This window comes from Danio rerio, chromosome 22 (assembly GCF_052040795.2).
Source record: "Danio rerio strain M-AB ecotype USA chromosome 22, GRCz13ab, whole genome shotgun sequence".
NCBI classification, from domain to species: Eukaryota; Metazoa; Chordata; class Actinopteri; order Cypriniformes; family Danionidae; genus Danio; species Danio rerio.
In genome coordinates this window covers 3,146,810-3,169,929 of record NC_141042.1, presented here as the reverse complement: position 1 = coordinate 3,169,929, position 23,120 = coordinate 3,146,810, and the positions used below count along the sequence as shown (strand labels likewise).

Genomic DNA, 23,120 nt, shown 5'->3' with positions numbered 1-23,120 from the left:
ATATATATATATATATATAAAAACATAAACTGTATTATATATTTTTAATGTCTAGTTACTTTTCATTTACCCTGTAAATAGCCTTTGTAATTATATAAGGTTCTTTATACATGTTTATAAGGCCCCGGCCATCCATTATTATACTGTATGTGCAGTTGTAAATTGTTCTTGAACATTTTTTGTAGATTTAATACATTTTAATATGAAGGTTTTTGATTAATCATGTCTTTATTATGAAAAAGTCTGTACCCACATTTCACATATAAATTTGTGCGTTCGCATGTTTAGTGAACGAGACCCACTGATGTTTCCAGTCCACAGTCTACATGCTTTTTGATTAATTTAAATACTCTTGACTTTATTTAATCATTCATCCTTCGGCTTAGTCCCTTTATTCATCAGGGGTCGCCACAGCGGAATGAACTGCCAACTGTGTAAAACATTTGCTGGATAAGTTGGCGGTTCATTTCACTGTGGCGACCCCTGATAAATAAGGGACCAAGCCGAAGGAAAATTATTGAATTGAATATAATTGTGAGTCCAAAATGAGTGGAGTTTATTAACATACAAACATTCACATGGGCGAAGCATTGGCACAGTTGATTCGACCCTCGGCTCAGTTGGCGTTTCTGTGTGGAGTTTGCATGTTCTCCCTGCGTTCGCGTGGGTTTCCCCCACAGTCCAAAGACATGCGGTACAGGTGAATTGGGTAGGGTAAATTGTCCGTAGTGTATGAGTGTGTGTGTGGATGTTTCCCAGAGATGGGTTGCACCTGAAAGGGCATCCGCAGCGTAAAAACTTGCTGGATGAGTTGGCGGTTCATTCTGCTGTGGCAACCACAGATTAATAAAGGGACTAAGCCAACAAGAAAATGAATGAATGAATGAAACATTCACCTACAAAATCTGATGTTTGTGAATACAGAGGAGAGATTTCAAGAAGGCAAACTAACAAAGGTCTTGACTAACAGAGCGCATGAATGCGTCTCCTCCTCTGCATGAACTAGAAGATGTTTCTGCAGGTTCGAAGGCCTAAAAAATGTCCTGCCACACCGATCACACGCGTGTGTTCTCTGTCCAGTGTGGATCCTCTGGTGTCGTTTCAAGTCTCCAGCTGTGATAAAAGTCTTCCCGCACTCAAAGCACACATGCTCCCTCACGCCAAAGTGGATCTTCATGTGTCGATTCAGGTGCGATGACTGTGTGAAACTCCTCCCACACTGAGTGCATGCGTACGGTTTGGGTTTCTCTCCAGTGTGAAGCATCTGGTGTTGTCTTAGTCTTGACTGCAGTGTGAAACTCTTTCCACACACAGAGCATAAGTAAAGCTTCTCGTTCATATGAACGCTATAGTGGAGCTTCTCAACCTCACTCAGTTCTTCACTTTCATCCTCCACCATCAGATCTGCAAATTATATAAAGAGAAAAAGTTACTTTTTAAGAGAGAAATGGGAAGTAGGGGTGCAAATGAATAATCAATGATAATTTAGCTTTGAGTATGACTTAAGCTTGGTTTATACTTCTGCGTCAAGTGACCGGTGGAATCCACGGCGCATGCAACGCGCGTAGCTGTGCATTTATACTTCTGCACGCTGTCTCTGTCGGTCTGCATTAACACTTCCGAAACGCTAGATGGCAGTGAGGTGTAAATGTTCCTCTGTGTCGAGTTTCTTCGCTGCTGTTTTGCTTTTCCTTAACACTTCCTAAAATGTACAAGTGGCTCAAACTCGCTCATTTTGAGGCAGGAACCGGCGGACGTGCAACAACTTTAACTATGAGGTAAACACAAAACAAAACTTTCCATCCGGAGCTCCTTCACGGGACTCCACACTTGTAAACATTCGCTACGTTGGGCTCGCGCCATTCGCACGGCTCTCGGTCCCGCCCAGACTCATCAGCGCTACCAAGCTGACCAATCACAGAGCTTGCGCTACGCGGCGTTGCGACGTGTAGTTAAATTTTTTGAGAGGTGCACGTCAGTCACGACAACGGCCACGGCGAAGGGCTATGCGTCAGTGCTGTAGCATACGCCGGCGTTTGACGCAGAAGTATAAATCAGCCTTTAATAATAATTGCTGTTTTTTGTTAATGTAAGCCAGAGAGGTCGGCCAGCGATCTCTGTGAAGCCTCTTTACCCGTCTTCGTTCAAAACTTTACTTTAGCCCAAGGTATTCCGCTGGCCAAGGCATGCTGGCTTTATGCATGACAGTGGAAGCAAGGCTAATTATGTCTTTTACCTCTGTTATCAACTGCACAATTATATAAATAGTATGATCTCGAAGAGCCGGATCTTTAGGTGATCTACCTACTGTGATTGTGTTTGGTGTGTGTTCGCAGAGAAGATGATTGATTGAAACTCTTCCCACACTCAGTGCAGTGATACGGTTTCTCCCCGGTGTGGATCCTCTCGTGTGTTTTCAGGAATCCCGAACGGCTGAATCTCTTGTCGCAGTGTGAACACTGGTAGGGTTTCTCTCCGGTGTGGATCATCATGTGAAGCTTGACACTGCATTTGTGCTTGAAAATCTTCCCACACTGAGGGCAGGTCAAATCATTTACCACTAAAAGACTATGTTCAGTTTCTTCTTCACTTTTGACCTGATGTTTCTCCTCATCTTCACTCAGCTCTTCGCTCTCCTCCTTCACCATCACACCTGAAAATTAGGTAAACAAGTTCATTTTAAGAGGCTAGTTTAAAAAATTGCTAAATGCGTTTAGGAGGATGTGTGAATAAAAAGTTTTGAAGAGTAATGAATAAACACAAACCTATTAGTTCTTCAGTGTCTTCCTGTTTAATTCTGCAGGGTTCTGGATCACTCATCTTCTCACTGTCCTTCAATAAACTCTGTCTTTGCAGATTTCTCTTCTTCCTGATGGTCTGATGCTTGTCTTCGCTTGTAGACTGATGGAAATACTCCAGTATCTACAGCTGAACTGAAGGAGGACGAGCTGCAAAATAATAAACAGAAAAATCTGCATAATTTACACTGCTTGATTAAATAAATCATATTATATTTATACCTTGTAGATAATAATAGGTAATTACATAATTTACTTAAGTCTGTTGAAACCAATACAATCAATCTCATTAGTACATCTGAAGATGTCAGTATAATGAATGAAGTACAAACAGGAACAGGAGCTCTGATAATATTAACGAGCCTCAGACTATAAACACAGCCATTAGGGATCATCAGATAATCTAATTACTACTGTAATTTTTTAAAAGTGCATTTATATCAATATCTAGATTAAATGAGTAACGATACATAACAATATGGCAGTTTGATTGTTAGCACTAATGTGTGGAATCTACAGAAACGGGACATTATAAAAACCTTTCAACACATAAAGAGCACTACGTTTTCAGTGTCAAACTTCCTTCATATGGCAATATTGATTTTCACAAATCATACTTAGCGATATTAATAATCCAAACTGTAAAAAACGGTACACAACTGCATAAACACAAACACATTCACTCATATTGTCCTCTCAGAGCTGCTCTCTGCCTGCTATGTTGTTTTGGTCAGCAGACACACAGATAGAGGTGAACTCAATGCAGAATTTAGTCGCAGAATGTCGCTTTAATAAACTGTAAAGTGTGTTTTATTGTGTAAACACGAGAAAAAGCGTCAACAACTCACCTCAGCTCTGAAGACTCGACGCTGGATGAACGCGTCAGTGCTGACGTCATCACGGGGCGGGAGCGGAGGACCGCCAAAAACACGCCAAAAGAAAATCTTGTCCTCCTGTGATTTTTTTTAGCGGTCGGCAACCAGCTTTTTGGAGCATTAAGTTAACCAAAGAAAATACTAACAAGCCAAAACAATTGACCCTTCGCTAAGCCCCGCTCTTCCTAGTTACTGTTGCTACACCTACAAGCTTTCGTGCCTGGCAGGCCTTTCACAATGTGTATGCGCCTTTGTCAGACATTCCCAGTAATATAATGTCATTTTTGGCGAACAGGCGAGATATCCGAGAAAGCCAGACATAAAAGGACTGCAGTATGCCTACAGGAATATATTCACGACTTAATAGGCAAAAAATACAAAACTAATAACATAAACTAAAAAATAAATTACATAAATAAGACAATTCAACATAGAGATCTGAACAATGATAATATTTTAACTTAACCAATTAACAGCAAGAATACTAATCAATTAACTTTAGCTCCTTTGCCACAATAATTGTATTTATACATTTTTCGCTCTTAATATATTGGAGCGATTCTATATACAAAAGAAAATCTGTAATAGCGACCTTTAAACAAGGTTTAGTGTTATTTAACCTGCTTTTATGAACATGAAATTTACCGAACAAAATTAAAAGATTCAATAAAAATTCCACAGATAAATTGTTTGAAACAAAATAAAAAAATAACATCTTTGGGGGTCAAATTGCAACTAAAACCTGATTTTTTTTTGACATACAATGATAGATCTTCCCAAATTTTTTTTTTAATATTCACAATCATAAAAAAAGATGAATCAACGTCTCTGGGTGATGTAAACAGAATAAACAATTTCCATCCGTCTGCATAAATTTAGTTAATGCGTGATTACTAACATAAATGTTATGTAAAATTTTAAATGTAGTTCCCTGTATTTATTACCTACGCAAAAACGAAAAGGAAGCAACCAAGCTTTTTTCCACACAATATCGTCGAAATATACATTCCAAAAAAATTTCCTCTAGGTTTTAAGGCTGTATTTTTGAACAGTTGAATAGAGCGCTTTGACCCAGAAGCCGCTTCGCGTGACGTCACACTTAACATGCGCATTAGTTTGACTAACGTTACTATGGCGAGAGCTTAAACGGAACAGCTGGAGAACATGACTTGCTTTGTGTTTTTGTAGGAAGCACAGTTTAGATCTGTTTAGGGTAAGAGGTGTGTGAGTAAATGCTGTCGGTCACTGAATGTGTCAGGAATATTAAAACAAAACCAACTTAGCTCCGCTCCATTAGCGCCCCTAACCAAACTTAATCCATGCTGGAGTTTCTCCTCCTGGCTTTTAGGTTTTGAAAAGGGAAAACATTCCACCATCCCGACCAAACTTTTAAGATACCGGGTGTCAGATTTGCACAATCCATATGCACAACGCTATGGCCTGTTTCCTTCGCTCGAAAGCTTGACAGAGCCCCTGTGTGTAGCTACGGTTGCTAAGCAAGGTGGGTGGCAGTTTTTTGGTGTGGCTTAGCGAAGGGTCAATTGCTAATGGAGACAAAAAGCGATCTTAAGGCCCGTGCACACCGAGACGTTTTTTGCTCGCGTTTTCCGTCGACGTTTAACGCCTCGTAACTAAATAAAGGGCGTCAATGTGATTGTGCACACCAACGCGCAAAACGCTAGTTGCTAAAGCGTCATTTTTAGAAAAACGCCTCATGCTCGTTTTTGTTTTGACGCACGGCGTCAAAACCTTCTCCACCAATCAGATCGGCACCTTTGTTCAAGTGCACGGAGTTGCTGAAGTTACCGTAAGCAGCACTTGGAGGCGCTCAAGCGCAAAACTGTCAATGCGAGCGCACATTGAAGAAGATGCCCAGAGGCGATATGAACATGGAGCTATTGTTGCTCTTGTAAACAACAATTATTTCTTCATCGCTACAGCTGCTGCTTGAACCATCCATGCTTGTTCGAGTCACCAGTAACTTTAACAACAAGCGTGTGAACTTCCGCTCCTCCACTTCTTCTGTTATAACCAGGTGTCAGAAGCTTATAGTTGTGCAGCGCCATCTAACATCAAAAGAGTGATTTAGCATACTCTTCTGCTTGACGCCAGTGAAAAGCGATTGGGTTTGAACACCGAAAAACGTCTCGTAAAACGCTGACGATAAACGCAAACAAAAAACGTCCCGGTGTGTGGGAGCCTTTAATCTCAGTCATGTGTGGGCTGAAGTATTGTTTATTAGGCACTTAAATCAATATATCACACGGTGTGCATATAGTTTTGCAAATAACAGGTTAAAAGTGCAAAGTTTCGACTTCCGGCGGTTAACTGAAGCGCATGGCCGCTTAACTTTTTGTCTCCCGTTCGGTCGGAGATTAATTCCCCAAACAATACAATTAAAACTTAGTTACTGATCGAATTTAATGATGGAAGGGGAGAAGATCAAAAAGGGCAAAGGAAAACAGCTTGGGAAAGCGGATAAAGGTAGTAATTTAGAGGATACCGCCGTGGCTGAGGAACAAGGAGAACGTAATGGCGGACAAGAGGAAAATCTAAAATTAGCAACAGTGGATGATAGCGTCGCGGCCATCCGCGCAGACATAAAGATGATGGCCTTGGAGATGAAGTCAGAGCTAAATGACTTCCGGGACGATCTGAAAAGAGAATTAGTGGACTTTCGAAAGGAAATTTATCAGACGCTAAACGAATTCACAACTGATCTAAAAACTACAACTGACAGAGTGAGTGAGGCCGAGGCTCGCATCGCCGAAGCCGAGGAGTGGTCCACGGACTTCAGGGAAGCTCTGAGCCAGTCACTACAAGCCCAGGAAAAAATGCAGATGAAGTTAACGGACCTGGAGGCACGCTCGAGACGTAATAATGTTCGCATTTTCGGGATCTCGGAAGGCGCCGAAAATAACAACATCTACCAATTCATCGATAATCTTATTAAAAAAGAACTGGACCTCGTTGATATTGAACTCAGGATTCAAAGATGCCACAGAGCGCTCGGACCAAGACCGCCTAACGAGGCACAGCCAAGATCGGTGATTGTGTACTTTCAAGAATTCAAAGTTAAGGAAATGGTTCTGCACACTGCGTGGAAGAAAAAGGAAATCTTTCACAACAACAGCAGGATCTACTTTGATCATGACTACCCTGCTGAAACCTTGACGAAAAGGAAGGCATACTCTCAGATCAGGAGGATACTCAAAGAGAAGGGTATAAGATTTCAAACACCGCCGCCAGCGAAATTGCGAGTGTTCTTTGACGGTGGGCCGATCACCTATGGAAGCGCAGACGAAGCGACCGAGGACATGAAGAAAAGGGGCTTCCAGTTCGGCCGCGAGACATCTTCAGAAGTTGAGGTTTTGAGCAAAGCGCGGACGACCGGCTGGCAACGCTCTACGAATACGACAAACCGGCAGACCCGTCAGGATTGGATTAAAGAGAGGCTCCGGAATTTTCGCCGACCAAGATAGATTTAAAGGTTTATGGTTTGTTAGCTGTGAGTGACAAATGACTGTAAACTATACAGTTGGTGAAGGAACCAGCCGTTTGTTATGGACATCTTAGTGTGTGTCAGGCGACAGCTGCGAACACCCGCAACGGGATGGAGTAAGACTGAATTATTTTTTTTCTTTCCCCTAACGTTACTACTCTAAGACTGTTATCTCATGTAGGCTGTTGCTGTTATCCTACTTACCTCAATTATTTTTCTGTTGATCTGCAACAGGTAAAATCGCCCTTAATAAATAACGTAGTTGACCGACAAACACGGGAACATATATATATATATATATATTTATTATTTGCTTTTGACGTTCGTTAGTGCACGCAGAATACCCTAAAGGGCACTTAAGGCTGCACTGAAGAGGGGCTCTGGTGTTTATCTAGACTATTCCCCTACAATAAGAAGTAAGAACTGTTTGTTACTTCGAATGGAGGTTTCTCTATGTATTCTGTTTAGTTTTGTTATTTCCGACTGTAAAGTCAAGGGTTCTTTTTTTATTGTATATAGTTCATATGTAGTTCAGACTAGGTCACGAATAACATATACCTTACAGAAAGTGCTTTATAACATGATCACATGCAGTTTCAGGAATATAGGGTGATTACCCTTAATGTGAATGGCTTATACAATCCAATCAAAAGAAGCAAGGTTATCGCAAAGATGAAAAAGGAAAAGTTGCATGTTATATTTATGCAGGAGACGCACCTTAATAATCTAGAACACGAAAAATTAAAACAAAAAGGGTTTAAGAATGTATTTTATTCATTTTACAGGAGGGGAAAACGAAGAGGGGTAGCAATATTAATCTCTAACTGTGTGAACTTCCGCCTGCTTGCTGAATTTACAGACAAAGAGGGTCGATATGTTCTTGTCAAGGGCCTCTTAGATAAAAGGAAGTTACGTTAATTAATGTGTATATACCCCCTGAGCAAGACAACTCATGCATAAGGGAAGTTTTTCAATTAATAGCTTCTGAAGCATCAGGAGTTTTGATATGTGGAGGAGACTGGAATGCCCAGATGCAACCTAAGCTTGATTCCACTAATGCATTAAAGAGGCTAACCCCTAGAGCAAGGGTAACTAAAAAACTGTTGATGGAACTGGGATTGATAGATGTATGGAGGGAGCTCCATCCACTAGATAAACAGTTCACATTTTATTCCGCAAGCCAAATTTCCTATTCAAGAATTGATTACTTCTTTGTTTTTAATTCAGACAGACACCGGCTAATAGACTGCAAGATAGGAACCAGAGATATCTCTGACCACTCACCTGTTTACCTAACTATACATTTAGATAACAAAAAGAACAACTCACTGTGGCGGCTTAATACAAGTATACTGAATGATAGTACATACAAAGAATTTATTCAAAAGGAAATAAAGGATTATATCGATAACAATAACAATGGGGAAGTATCACCGAGTGTCTTAGGGGTAAACTCATAGCTCTTACTTCACATAAGAAAAAGGAAAAATGTAAAAAGATGTTTGACTTGCAGGAGAACCTTAAGACCTTAGAGAGAGAACATATTATGGAAAAGAAACCTCATATTTTAAACCAAATAAAAAATATTAAGAAGCAAATAAATACATTATATGAGGAAGAAATAGAGAAAAAAGCCAAATTCACTAAGCAAAGATTTTATGAAAACGGCCCAAAGGCTTTGAAGTTATTGGCATGGAGGCTTAGAAACCAGCAGGCGGAGCGGACTATATCGGAAATTAGAGACCCTATAACTAATAGAATTAAACACAACCAAGATGATATCCATAACATTTTTGAAACCTACTATAGAAATCTATATAGTGAAATAAGTACAACTAATCCCACTGAAATAAATATCTTCTTAGAATCATTAGACTTACCCTCTATAGGCACAACACAGAATAAATCCCTTATGGCAGAGATCACAAAAGAGGAAATAGGGAAAGCAATTTCAAGATTAAAAGTAAATAAAACACCTGGCTCAGATGGCTTCCCAGTTGAGTGGTACAAGGTCTTCAAAGACCAGTTAATCCCCATGCTTCACGAGTGTTTTAACTACATGCTTAAAGGTGGTGAACCACCAAGAACATGGAGTGAGGCAATCATTTCGATTATTCCTAAAGAGGGTAAAGATAAGAAAGAGTGTAGTTCTTTTAGACCAATTTCTGTATTAAACACGGATTATAAATTATATGCATCAATACTAGCTAAAAGATTGGAAGATATAATACCAGAATTGGTGGACCTAGACCAAACCGGATTTATAAGGGATAGGCAAACACAAGATAATATTAGGCGGGTGCTACATGTTATTGATCATGTCAACAAAAAGAAAACCAGAGCTGTAGTTATTAGCTTAGATGCGGAAAAGGCATTTGACTCAGTTCGTTGGGAGTATTTATATTTAGCACTGACAAGATTTGGCTTTAATGAAGACTTTATTAGATGTATTAAAAATTTATATTCATCACCAAATGCAAAAATTAGGATTAATGGTCATCTTACCAAAAGTTTTGTTCTGGAAAGAGGCTGTCGTCAAGGTTGCCCCCTTAGTCCAACCCTTTTTGCTTTATTTATTGAGCCTTTGGCACAGTTAATAAGAGACGAACCGGGAATTAAAGGAATAACAGTTAGAGGTTCAGAGCAAAAGATCTGTCTGTATGCAGATGATGTTCTTTTGTTTGTTGGAACACCAGAACTTAGCATTCCTAATCTGATGTCAGTTTTAAATAAATTTGGCACCTACTCTGGTTACAAGCTAAATATCCAAAAAACACAAATTTTAAGCTTTAATTATTTCCCTCAGAAAGATATGCAAAATAAATTTAATTTCAAATGGAATTCAACAAGTTTTAAGTACTTGGGTATTAAAATAACTAAAGATTCTACACAATTATTTGATAGTAATTTTGGCCCCATAAATAAGAGTATAAAATCTGACATAGATAGGTGGTCCCAGTTGCCCTTAGAGATGCACAATAGAATAGAGACAATAAAAATTAATATAGTTCCTCGTCTTCTATACCTCTTCCAATCACTACCAATCGAAATTTCATCAAAACAGTTTAGAGAATGGGACAAGTGGATTTCAAGATTTTTATGGAGGGGCAGGAGACCTAGAGTTAAATATAAAACATTGCAGTTATCTAAAGAGAAAGGGGGAAGATCATTGCCTTGCTTGTCTGACTATTACAAAGCTGCCCAGTTACGGCCCTTAGTAATCTGTTGTAACCCAGAATACACTGCAAAATGGAAAGACCTGGAAACTTCACAAATTGATATCCCACTACAATCATTATTGGGTAGCAAGATTTTACATAAACACTATTTAAATAGCTTAAATCAGTGGTCCAGGGTTCCCCTTAGAATCTGGTTTAAAGAATGTAATTCTCCACTACTCGAAAAACAGTCTAGACTGATTAAATGGGTAGCATTTGACCCTGACTTTAAACCAACTAAAATCGATGGGAGGTTTCAAGCTTGGTATAGGCTCGGCATCACTACATTTAGCTTGATTTCCTCAAATGGGGAATTAGATAGCTTCCAGAAAATCTCAGATAAGTATGGTCTGGACAAATGTGATTTCTTTAGGTATTTGCAAACCAGAACCTATTTTAATAGTGAGATTAGATGCTCAGAGAACCATCCCCCCAATTTAATTGACTTAGTTATAGACATCTACAAGAACAAAGATAATAGAAGACTTGTTTCAAAATTGTATTCTGCCATCCGATCGACCAAGGAAGAATCAACAAATTATATCAGACTAAAATGGGAGAGAGAATCCAACCTAGTTATCTCAGAGGAAGATTGGTTGAATATCTGCTCAGTACAGGCCACCTCTTCCAATTCTGGTATGTGGAGAGATTTTTGCTGGAAGAATCTTACCAGATACTTTACAACCCCCAAATTAACATACATGCAAACACAGGACAAGGACAGGGGGCAGTGCTGGAGGAAATGTGGAGAAGACTTGGCAAACCACTTTCACATATTTTGGAGTTGCCCAGCCATCCAGCCATATTGGAAGGATGTAAAGCAAATAATACGTAATATTTTTGGTGATGATGTGGATCTTTCTTTTACAACAATTTATCTGGGAAATATTGCAGCCAACCTAACGGTAAAAGACAAGTACTTATTAAAAATACTCCTAGCAACCAGTAAGAAAACTGTGACTCGAAAGTGGCTACAATTGGAACCCCCTACAAAATCTGAATGGTTGGATATCATATCTAATGTTCAAAATATGGAGAGGATGACTTTTTCTTTAAAACTACAAATGGACAAATACCTGCAATATTGGGAGAAATGGATTGTACTTATGCCTTTATATAGTGTAACCTGATTTATATATGTATTTGTTCATGTGACCTGTAAGGAAATATGTGACCTGTCAACCGTTCATTTAAGTTCTGGTGTTTTATTGTATTAATTACCTAATTTTATTTTTTATTTTTATTTATTTTTATTTTATTTTATATATATATATATTTTTTAACCTACTTTTTGTGTTTTTTTTTTCTCTCCTTAAAAGAAATAAAAATAAAGTATAAAAAAAAAAAGTGCAAAGTTTCTTTTGTAAACCTTGATGTTGAAAACCTTTATAAAATATTAGCAGAATCACATGAATATGCACAAGAAAACTCAACATTATAGAAAAATAAAGGCCTACAAGAATCAACCCTTCAGATTATGTTCTATGGTGAGGAACTCTATAGTAAACTGATCTAAATCCCACAATGAAACTGATGTCAAAAGACACATTAAGGTTGCTTTCACACCTGTGAATTGATTCAGTTGTTTGAAACAGAGATTACAACTGTTACATTGTTGCTCTTTGCTCTTGGAGCGGTTCGCTTTCACACTGCAAAGTTTCTAATCGGACCAAAAGAGCTAAAACAAGTCACGTGCGAGTAAACTCTCCTTACATTGGTCAGTGTGTCAGGGTTTATTTTGCAGCGTCCCGCTCAGCTGTCAGGAGAGGTGGTGGTTTGGTGTTGATAGACAGGGTGCGCGTGCGCGATGTGTCTGAGGAGGAATGCGGTGGGGAGGGGTGAGAACAAGTGTGCCGCAAGCCTACGTTTGAGTGAAGGTTTCGGCCGTTAGATCGCCCCCTGGGGGCTGGCTGCAGTACAAGTCATAAAGCCCGCCTCCTCCGTGTTAATGAAGGAGACTTGAGCCCAAATAAAAAAAAATATTACACTTGCAATAAAATGTCCCGAAAGATAGTTCTGGTCGATTAAGGCACTGGTTATTGTGCTGAAATAGGTGCAGATCTTCATTTTTGTAAACAGTTTGTTTTTAGCAGTAATTTAATGCTGGGCGTGTCATCGTGATTGACAGCTGTGATTGACAGTTTCTCAAAGCACGGCGTCTGAGCTTCGGCAGGAGACTGAAGTAGACTGAAATGTTATTATTCGATTTCTGTGTTATTTTACCATGACAAAATGAGTTCAGCAGTAAACTACAGTTTCTAACATACATGATCCTGGTGGAACACTGTTTATTCGCTAAGTTCAGGGCTTTTTTCGGGCTTTATTAGTTTGCTGATACACTCCTAGCCACCCAGATAGCAAAACACAGTTCCGGCTAGATTCTCGCCTGCCGGAGACTTATCTCTTAGAGCTCAGACTGACTAATGTTACCTCTGCTGGACCTACTCCGGATGCCTGGACTCACTGCCCGATTCCAGTCCGAGTCAATCGAGCCAGATGCTGCGGCCGAGCGAGCAGGCGCTGCCGCATGCGAGCCGGAATCAGCCCGCGACGCCGTGAGTAAGTTATGCGCTGCAGCCTGGAGCTGGCGCGATTGAATATATAAAACCCTCATATTTGTTAACGTTATTACATCCATTTGTGTTGATATGACAGCAAACGCATGCTGAGAAGTTCGGGGGGCGTAGTTGATTTTACATAAAGCGTTTGATTGGAAGCTCGACTCTGCTCATTTTCGCGGCTCCTCCTCTGGCTCCATCAGACAGTCCTTCTGCGCATGTCTGGCTCCAATTTCAGCAGTCTTTTGCGACAGTTTGTGGGTGACGCGATGTGCGCGACGATGCCTATTTGAGGACTGGGAGGGAGACGCGAGATTACCGGGAGATCATCACTTGTTTGCGGGCATCCGGAGACTCCCGAAACTTCCCGCCCTACTCATAATTCTCTCTTCATATAGCCGTAAGCCTATTACATATCCATAAAACACTGTGATATAACCGCGCTCGGATCGGATCGCTTTCTCACTGCAATCGAACCGCTCCAGGGTTCGTTTCAATCGAGCCGAGGCCACCTCATTCAAGCGATCTCGGAGCGATTACTTTGGCGCGGAACAGAGTGCGATTGCCCTGTTCACATATGCCAAACAAACCGCGCTAACTGGGCAAACCAGACACGTTCTGAAACAAAAGTGTAGGTGTGAAAGCACCCTAAGAGTTGTACGCAGACACTGATTGTTTCTTCAACGAGATACAAATATCTTATGATCATTAAGAAATCCCTGGGGTGGATCATCAAGTTTCTGATGGGGCTAAAGCACAGGTGTCAAACTGGGCCGCAGCTCTGCACAGTTTAGTTCCAACCCTAATTAAACACACCTGATCAAACTAATTGAGTCCTTCAGGCTTGTTTGAAACCTACAGGTAAGTGTGTTGGAGCAGGGTTGGAACTAAACTGTGCAGGGCTTCGGCCCTCCAGGAATTGAGTTTGACACCCCTGGGCTAAAGGATAAGGCTTCTCCTTTGTATGAACTCTAAGATGGTACTTCAGCTCTGAAGGCCTTAAAAATGTTTTCCCGCACTGATCACACTTGTGTGGTTTCTCTCCAGTGTGAATGGCCATGTGTCGAGTGAGGTGTGATAATTGTCTGAAACTCTTCCCACACCGAGTACACGTGTACGGTTTCTCTCCAGTGTGAGTCATCTTATGCGCTTTCAGGGTGTGTAGCAGACTGAATCTCTTGTCGCAGAGTGAACACATGTACGGTTTCTCTCCAGTGTGAATCCTCTGGTGCTGTTTCAACTCTTTAGTCGTGATAAAACTCTTCCCGCACTCGAAGCACACAAACTCCCTCACACCGGTGTGGATCTTCTGATGCTCTCTTAGATTGGACTGTTGTCTAAAACTCTTCCCACACTCGAAGCACGAATACGGCTTCTCGTTTGTGTGAACTGTAAGATGTTTCTTCAGCTCTGCAGCACTCACGAATATTCTCCTGCATTGATCACATGAGTGCGTTTTCTCTCCAGAGTGAATCCTCTCGTGTTTCTTCAGGGATTCCGACCAAAAAAATCCCCTGTCGCAGTGGGAACACTTGTAGGGTTTCTCTCCAGTGTGAATCACCTGATGTTGCTTTAAATGTATCCGCCGTGTGAAACTCTTCCCACACACAGAGCATGGATAAGGCTGCTCCTCCTCTGTATGAACTCCTTCCCCCTCCTCCTCCATCAGGTCTGCAAATTAAGAAATTAAAGTTACATCGTAAAGATGCAGTACGTAAGATTGACACCCAGTGGTTGAACTAGGTATTGCAGTCCAAAATCGAAACACTTTTAATGACGCAAACGCAGGTTGCCAGATTGACAACACCAATGAACCTACATTGTGTCTGAACTACATGCGACTAAAGAAATATTCTCCATGCTAAAATTCGCATAAACTGAAAGCTGCAACTATTTTTTGTTCGTATTGTGACACAGTTCCTAGAAAAACGGAATATTAAATGAAAAAACAGTGGGAGTGACTTGATTTTTTCTACTGCGAGCTGATTGGGTGTAGTAAAGTAGGCATTTCCAGTGCTTAATTTGTAAATTGCGAGGTCTCGGAACAGATCGGGGTAACTGATCCGGCAAGTCACCTAAGGAGGGAGAGGTGTCATGGACAAAAGTGGAGAGTGGGGTCGGGTCGTGTATTTGGGGTTTTGTGGACGAAAGTGAAGAGGGTTGGGGGGGTCGTGGAAGAAAGTGAAGAGCGGGGCAGGGGTGTATGTTAGAAGGAGGATTGGTTAAACGAGGTGCCGGATTAGATTTCAGAAGTGTCAGATCTGGCTTGTTCCGGCACAATACAAGCTCTGAGCTTTTCATTCAGAAAGATCAGGAAAAGTGTTCGAGCAGAGTTACAACTTAACAGACGACCCCTGCTCCCCATTTCTGTTTGCTGCCAAAGGGAGATATATTGAGCTGCAGACTCGCAGACCCACACACGTTTCAGCACACATAATCCAGGACACACAATCTAGGCAGGGGCGAATCTTATATGGTTAATGATGGATCAGGAGCATTATAACCACCTACTTTATTTCAGAAATATGGCGATCGAGACCAGTTTAGAGTTTCCCATGCATTCATTCATTTTCTGCTGCTTTTTCAGGGCCGGGTCCTGGGGGCAGCAGTCTTAGGAGAGAACATCAGACTTTCCTCTCCTCACCCTCACTTCCTCCAGCTCCTCCAGGGGGATCCCGAGGCGTTCTCAGGCCGGCCAAGAGACATTGTCCCTCCAGCATGTCCTGAGTCTTCCCCGAGGCCTCCTCCTGGTGGGAAACCACCTTGGGTAGGCGACCCGGAGGCATCAGCAACAGATGCCCGTGCCAACTCAGCTGACTACTCTTGAGTTGGAGAAGCAGCAGCTCTACTCCGAGCTCCTCCCGGGTGTCAGAGCTAGAGTACTTGAATGGGAGAGTTTCCCATATCAGTCATATTTCATTATTATTTAGTAACGATCATTTTAACATCAGTCCAATTCAGATCGTTTATACATCTCTGAAAAATGTTTCAGCAAAGCCAGCAAACGAGTATCTGCTATACTGACTCTGTCAGATAAAGGACTGATCATCTATGACACAGGTGTCAAACTCAGTTCCTGGAGGGCCGCAGCTCTGCACAGTTTAGTTCCAACCCTAATTAAACACACCTGATCAAACTAATCGAGTCCTTCAGGCTTGTTTGAAACCTACAGGTAAGTGTGTTGGAGCAGGGTTGGAACTAAACTGTGCAGGGCTTCGGCCCTCCAGGAATTGAGTTTGACACCCCTGATCTATGATGACTGATAGAAAACTGTTCAGTCTATTATATTAATTGGTCATTAGAAACAATGTCTCAATCGCCATAATTGTAAAAAAAAGTATACACTACTGTCTATTGTGTACACTATTTATTAATATACATAAAAATATATTGATGACGAGGTCTTAGAAGACATTAATAACATTAACATGCATCTGAACCATAAATGGTTCGCCCCGGCCTATATCGTGTGTGGGTCTGCAGCTAGATATTATTGGCCAAAACTGACAGTTGGAGTGGCGTTGTCAAGTATGTAAGCCATGCTCAATACTGCAAACAGAAGTGCAATTTCAATTGAATTTTTTCCCCTTATTATGTCATTCACAGATGAAATGATCACCACAATCTAGCAATGTGAGCTGAAAAAAATCGATTTGGTTTGTTTTTAATGATGATGGCGATCCCAACTTCCTGGCGTACAGCACACCTATAAAGTAAATGTACTGTTGACTGGAAAAATTCATTTTAACTGAAGCATACTGGGGCGAAGCAGTGGCGCAGTAGGTAGTGCTGTCGCCTCACATCAAGAAGGTCGCTGGTTCGAGCCTCAGCTCAGTTGGCGTTTCTGTGTGGAGTTTGCATGTTCTCCCTGCGTTCACCTGGGTTTCCTCCGGGTGCTCCGGTTTCCCCCACAGTCCAAAGACATGTGGTGCAGGTGAATTGGGTAGGCTAAATTGTCCGTAGTGTGTGTGTGGATGTTTCCCAGAGATGGGTTGCGGCTGGAAGGGCATCCGCTGCGTAAAAACTTGCTGGATAAGTTGGCGGTTCATTCTGCTGTGTCGACCCTGGATTAATAAAGGGACTAAGCCGACAAGAAAATGAAATGAAGCATACTAAAGCAATTAATGGAAATGAGGCCCTACTCTTTGTGACCTTATAGATCTTATATACACACAAATAGCTTGTGACACACCAAAAGACAAAGGAAAACAAATAACCGTATCAAATAGTGCTTTTAAATATGGGTTATCAATTCCACAATTATGATAATCTAACCTAGAAGGGCTGGATCTCTAGATGATCTACTTACTGTGAATGTATTTTGTGTGTTTTTGTAGAGAAGATAAATCTTTGAAGCTCTTCCCACAATCAGTGCAGTGATACGGTTTCTCTCCGGTGTGAATCCTCTCGTGTGATTTCAGGTTTCCTGAATGGAGGAAACTCTTGCCGCACTGATCACATTTGTGTGGTTTCTCTCCGGTGTGAGTCCTCTCGTGTGTTTTCAGGTACCCTGAATGTCTGAATCTCTTGTCGCAGTGTGAACACTGGTAAGGTTTCTCTCCGGTGTGGATCATCATGTGATGATTGAGATGGTATTTGCGATCGAAACTCTTTCCACACTCAGTGCAGGTCAAACCTTTTTCCACAGTTCTTTTCACCGAAACACTATGTTCAGTTTCATCTTCACTTTTGACCTGATGTTTCTCCTCATCCTCACTCAGTTCTTCACTCTCCTCCTTCACCAGCACATCTGAAAATTCAATGATTAAGTTATATGTTAAGATTTTAAGATTCGCTCTATCATGCAGTCTTGCGTGTGCTGCAACATATCAAAAACAGGAGTTCTCTGCTACAAAGAGTGTATTACATCACACAAAAAATAAAGCGATAATTCTAAAAAATCTACAATTTTTTAACTTTTGATTTGCAGCTCCGCCATATGGGAAGTCTCCTGGGGGAGGTTCAACCAACTCGGAGTTCAAACTTGAACTCTGAGGCCCCGTTTACACTAATGCAATTCCGTTTTAAAACGCATAAGTTTTGCTACGGTTACACCATCCGGAGTTCTCGAGCGCTGAAAACGGAGCGTTTTGGAAACGCTGGAGAGGCTGTTTTCATTCTGAAACGCTGCTGCTCCATCTCAGTGTGGATGGGGGAAAACGGAGACATCTGAAAATGGAGGTGGGGCTGCTGAGATTCGCCTACCTGATTGGGGCTTTTGTGTCATTGCTTATCCTTCCCTTATTCGTCAAGCCTCTATCACATGACTATAACACATGGCTTTAACGCTACCGGAAGACAGCAGACCAGCCTTCACTGTAAACAACAACATGGGCACAGAAATGGGAGCGTTGTTTACACTATTGTCTGTTTTAGGCGCCATTGCGCAGTTATTCATTTGTTACGTTTAGTAACAACTCGACCTCGTCGTCTGTCCACAAAAACACCTCTCTTGCTTTCTTTGCCATCGCGTTCATTGTTCAACCGGCGTTTGCTGACTAACAATAAACAAATGTTGAGCGAGACACATGCTTCCTGTTTATACTAGAACACGCATCCCCAGATTCCGCGAACGGTCATGTGATATACGTTTTTGGTGGCGTAGTGTGGACGGAGATATGTTCAGAAACGCTAGGTGAAACGCTAGTGTGGACGCGGATGGTTTTTGATCTAAAACGCCGATTTTAAAACTAAAACACTCTAGTGTAAACGGGGCCTGAGTAAATTTACAGAGAGATTGAAAACTCTTGAGTTTTCGGTTTTAGAATAGCTGATCTGAGTTAGGTCATTTAACTTTGAGTAGACCAACTTAAAGTTAAGCGTGCACACCGTGACTATGGCAACATCTGAAAAAAAGAGATCAGCATTCCTTTCTCCAGCTGAACTTGATCTGCTCATGCAAAGTTATAGCAAATATGACCATATATTTTAAAAAAGCAACACCACTGCATCAGTGAAACAGAGACAGTGAGCATGGGAAAACAGCTGCTCAAGTTAATGCGCAATTTTACATCTAAAGTATTGAAATATTTAAGTATAATAAAAAAATTAATGTTATGTGTGACGGTTTTAAAATGTTTATACATGTTCCCACTTTTATACTCGTTGATCAGTTTTAATGGATTTAACAGTGCACTTGTGCGTCTTTATTATTGATCAAATGATAGAGGTTGATATGACACTATAGGCTGATTTATACTTCTGCGTCAAACGCCGGCGTATGCTACGGCGCTGACGCATAGCCCTTCGCCGTGGCCGTCGGCGTCGCTGACGTGCACCTCTCAAAAATTGTAACTACACGTCGCAACGACGCGTAGCGCAAGCTCTGTGATTGGTCTGCTTGGTAGCACTGACGAGTCTGGGCGGGACCGAGAGCCGCGCGAATGGCGTGAGCGATTGTTTACAAGTGTGGAGTACCGTGAAAGAGCTCCGGATGGAAAGTTTTGTTTTGTGTTTACCTCATAGTTAAAGTTGTTGCACGTCCGCCGGTTCCTGCCTCAAAATGAGCGAGTTTGAGCCACTTGTACATCCAGGAAGTGTTCAGGAAAACAAAACAGCAGCGAAGAAACTCGACACAGAGGAGCATTTACACCTCACTGCCAGCTAGCGTTTCGGAAGTGTTAATGCAGACCAACAGAGACAGGACACTTGACGCAGAAGTATAAACCAGACTTTAGAATGTAAGCAGAAATAAACAATAGTTTTTAGAAAGAATAATAAGCTCATTAATCTTTAACAGTACATGTCAAAGGTCAGTGAATTTAAGCTAATTATTTATTAAAAAGTAGCGTTTCCATCCAATGAATCAAGTCGAACAAAATCGTCACTTCCTGATTAACTGGCGCTAAATATCAACAGAAAAAACAGAATTTACTGTGGTAGAAGAAGCTGCGTCAATCTTTTCTTTACTTAATAAATGTACTTGCGCCTCAGAAGACAATGCTGACACACAATGAACACGTGGGGGCGTTTGAAGCCATGAGACGCGGAGAACAGATGGTTTTGACACTCTGACACATTAATACTGAAACAGCTAGGGCAGTTACAATGCACTTAGCCTGCTGGTTTGTCTATTTACAAACATTTTTACCATCACCTCTTATAACAAACCTTTTTTAATGCACATACTGTAATTTGTGCAGTAAAAGTGGTTCCATCACACTTTATGCGCATCTTTTCTTATCGACAAAAAGTTTATCCTACTCAGTTATGTGCGCATTTTTGTGCATATTTTCAAAAGTTATGTGCATCTTGACGTTTCCATCAATCGTTTTTATCGCATATTCAAAATTAGCATTAAAATAGGTGAGTGGAAACATAAGGCTAAGGCAAGTAATATCGCTTTGTCTTAAAAAAAAGGGGAGGAGACCAACAGAAACTCTGAGTTTAGACATTTAAACCTGCTCCTGACCAGGTTAGGTTCACAGATTAAGTGACCACAGTAACTATCTCTGAGTTAAAGTTACCTCTCTTTCAGAAACAGGCTTGACTTACCCTGCTTTCTCGAGTTTGACAAACCTGCCATTTTGAAACGGAAAACCCAGAGTTTCTCTCATTTCAGGGTTAAAATACTCTTGAGTTTTCACTTAACCTCCTTCCTGAAACGGGCCCCTGGTTGTCCAAATAAAGAAACCAAATTTTCTCTACCGAGCAGCAGAACACAGTGCTGAACATGTGCTTACTAATAATATGATGTTTGATGCATTCAAGAGGCGTTTTCTTTGAGAGGAGTTATGATTATTACTTCTTACTCAACCCTTAGGTTTCTTATTGGTTCAGCATCTCTCCATTAGCATTATGACTGTGTGGTTCCACCAGTCCCCAGATGAACCACAAGCATTTAAAGCCCCGATAGACCAGTGTGTGGTGTGCGCTCTGCCTCGACGTACCTTTTGTGCTCCACACAATTTTTTGACATGCTTAGGATGTTTAGTAATTCATTATCTGTTTACCGTGTTAACTCAAGTTTGCTTGTTGAACTTTGTTGGCGTTCCATTCTACACTGAGCCTTTGATCGTCTTGTTAGGTTTGTTTTAGTTTAGATGGATTTTTGTTAGATTAGTTTGAGTGTTTTGCCACCCGTGTTGTTTTGTAGTGTAATTAGTTTAGTTCGGGTATCATGTACACTGAAGATCTAGATTTTTATTTTCATTATTTCTTTTTGTCGCCTAGTTTAGACGTTAGATTTAAGGATTGTTTTGTTAATTTCTTTGATTTGGCTTACACTCATGGTTTTTGTTTAAAGAGAATAATTGTCAATGTTCATTTATTTTTATTGATTTATTATTGTTACATATTGACTAAAGTATTGAGTAAAAAAAGTTTCAAGAAATGATTCCTGCCTCATCCTTGATCTGTTGCACACATTACACCTGTCTCACCTAAATGTTACAGCATCCAGGGCCGGAGTGGGAGTCCTTTTCAGCCCTGGAGTTTCAAGCCTCAGACCGGCCCACCTCAGTTCACGACTGACTATATTAAAATAAGGCCATTTCCAATTTAGTTTCTAATGACACTATCACGTCTTTTTTTTTTGAGAAAACAGCTGCTTTAGAACTTCAAATGTTCAACAACCCTAACAGTATTATATGTCTTAACAATAAAAATGGGAAAAAAAAAAGAATTACTCAGACGAGGATCGAACCCGGGTCTGCGGGTCGAAAACTAATGTGCTATCCACTGAACCACAACAGCTGTTCAGTAACCTGCAGGCTGCAACTTGCTTCCTGAGCTGCGAGAAAATAGATAAAAAGAGTAGAGCTGCGGTGAAATAATGAATAAAAAGGCTGTGGTCAAGTAAAAAGATAAATAAATTTAAAAAGTGTGACTGCTGAGAGCAACCGATTCTGGAGCTAGGGATACCGGCCCTCGCGGCCAAAAAACGGACCGGCCCACCAGGAATTCTCCCGGTCCTCCCGATTAGCCAATCTGGGCCTGACAGCATCCCACTTAAACATCTTAAACTCGTAACAAGCGGGTAAAATTAAAAGTTTCAGCACATGTGTCTGACTGCTTGTATATAATGACAAAACTGTAAACATGAAGAAAAATTGAGAATGCAGTGCCTTTTCCTAAAACAAACATGGATAATAACAATATCAAACAAATGTTGATATAGAAACGGAACTAAAACTGAGTTTCATAGTTTCTTTAGCCTCATTTTTTAAGAGTAATGAATAAACACAAACCTATTAGTTCTTCAGTGTCTTCCTGTTTAATTCTGCAGGGTTCTGGATCACTCATCTTCTCACTGTCCTTCAATAAACTCTGTCTTTGCAGATTTCTCTTCTTCCTGATGGTCTGATGCTCGTCTTCACTTGTAGACTGATGCGAATACTCCAGTATTTACACCTGAACTGAAGGAGGACGAGCTGCAAAAGAAGAAACAGAGAAATCAGCTTAATTCAATCTAATTGAATCAATAAATCATTATGATGGTTTTGTCTTGTAGATGAGACAATAAGTGATTACATTACTTGCTTAAGTCTATTGAAAGTAGTCTGCTATTAGTAGATCTGGAGGCATCAGTATAGGGAATAAAGTAAAAACATTAACTACAGACAAGAAATAAAGAGGATTTCAGCAGCTCTGTTAATATTGATGAGCCTCAGACTATAAACACCCAAGAAACAGCAGCAGATCAGCTCATTTTATACTGTTTGCAGGATGAATAATGTAGTTTAAGAAATCTATATATACATTAAATACCTAATATTCATATACTACAAAAACTCTGATCGCCAACAGATAGACGTGGCAAAGAAACTAGCAAATCATAAAACCCTAACAAAAATAGCGAGTGTTTTTGTGTAAAACTTCAGATGTCTGCTAAACTACATTCCTCTTACATTCATAGTTCATATTTTGCGATGCTCCAATCATTAAAAACGGACACACTAACAGAAAAACACGAACACATTCACTCACATTGTCCTCAGAGCTCCTCTCTGCCTGCTGTATTGTTTTGGTCAGCAGACACACAGATAGAGGTGAACTCAATGCAGAAAATAGTCGCAGATTGTCGCTTTAATAAACTGTAAAGTGTGTTTTATTGTTGTGTAAACACGAGAAAAAGCGTCAACGACTCACCTCAGCTCTGAAGACTCGACGCTGGATGAACGCGTCAGTGCTGACGTCATCGCGCCAGATAACAAACCAAAAAACAATTG

General features: G+C 40.8%; 1 protein-coding gene across 8 annotated transcripts; it reads right to left on the bottom strand.

The window, feature by feature from the left end:
• Nucleotides 1–536: 536 nt before the first annotated feature.
• On the bottom strand, nt 537–23,067 carry si:dkey-20i20.2. Of its 8 annotated transcripts, none has more exons than XR_015520982.1 (5): nt 22,879–23,067; nt 22,140–22,322; nt 17,261–17,701; nt 13,232–14,622; nt 11,749–12,254 (listed from the first exon to the last, which is right to left on the bottom strand). XR_015520982.1 is itself a non-coding variant. In NM_001423735.1 (4 exon segments), coding segments are annotated over 3 exon segments (870 nt in total). In that variant the 5' UTR covers nt 22,195–22,322; nt 23,041–23,062; the 3' UTR covers nt 537–934.
• Nucleotides 23,068–23,120: the final 53 nt, after the last annotated feature.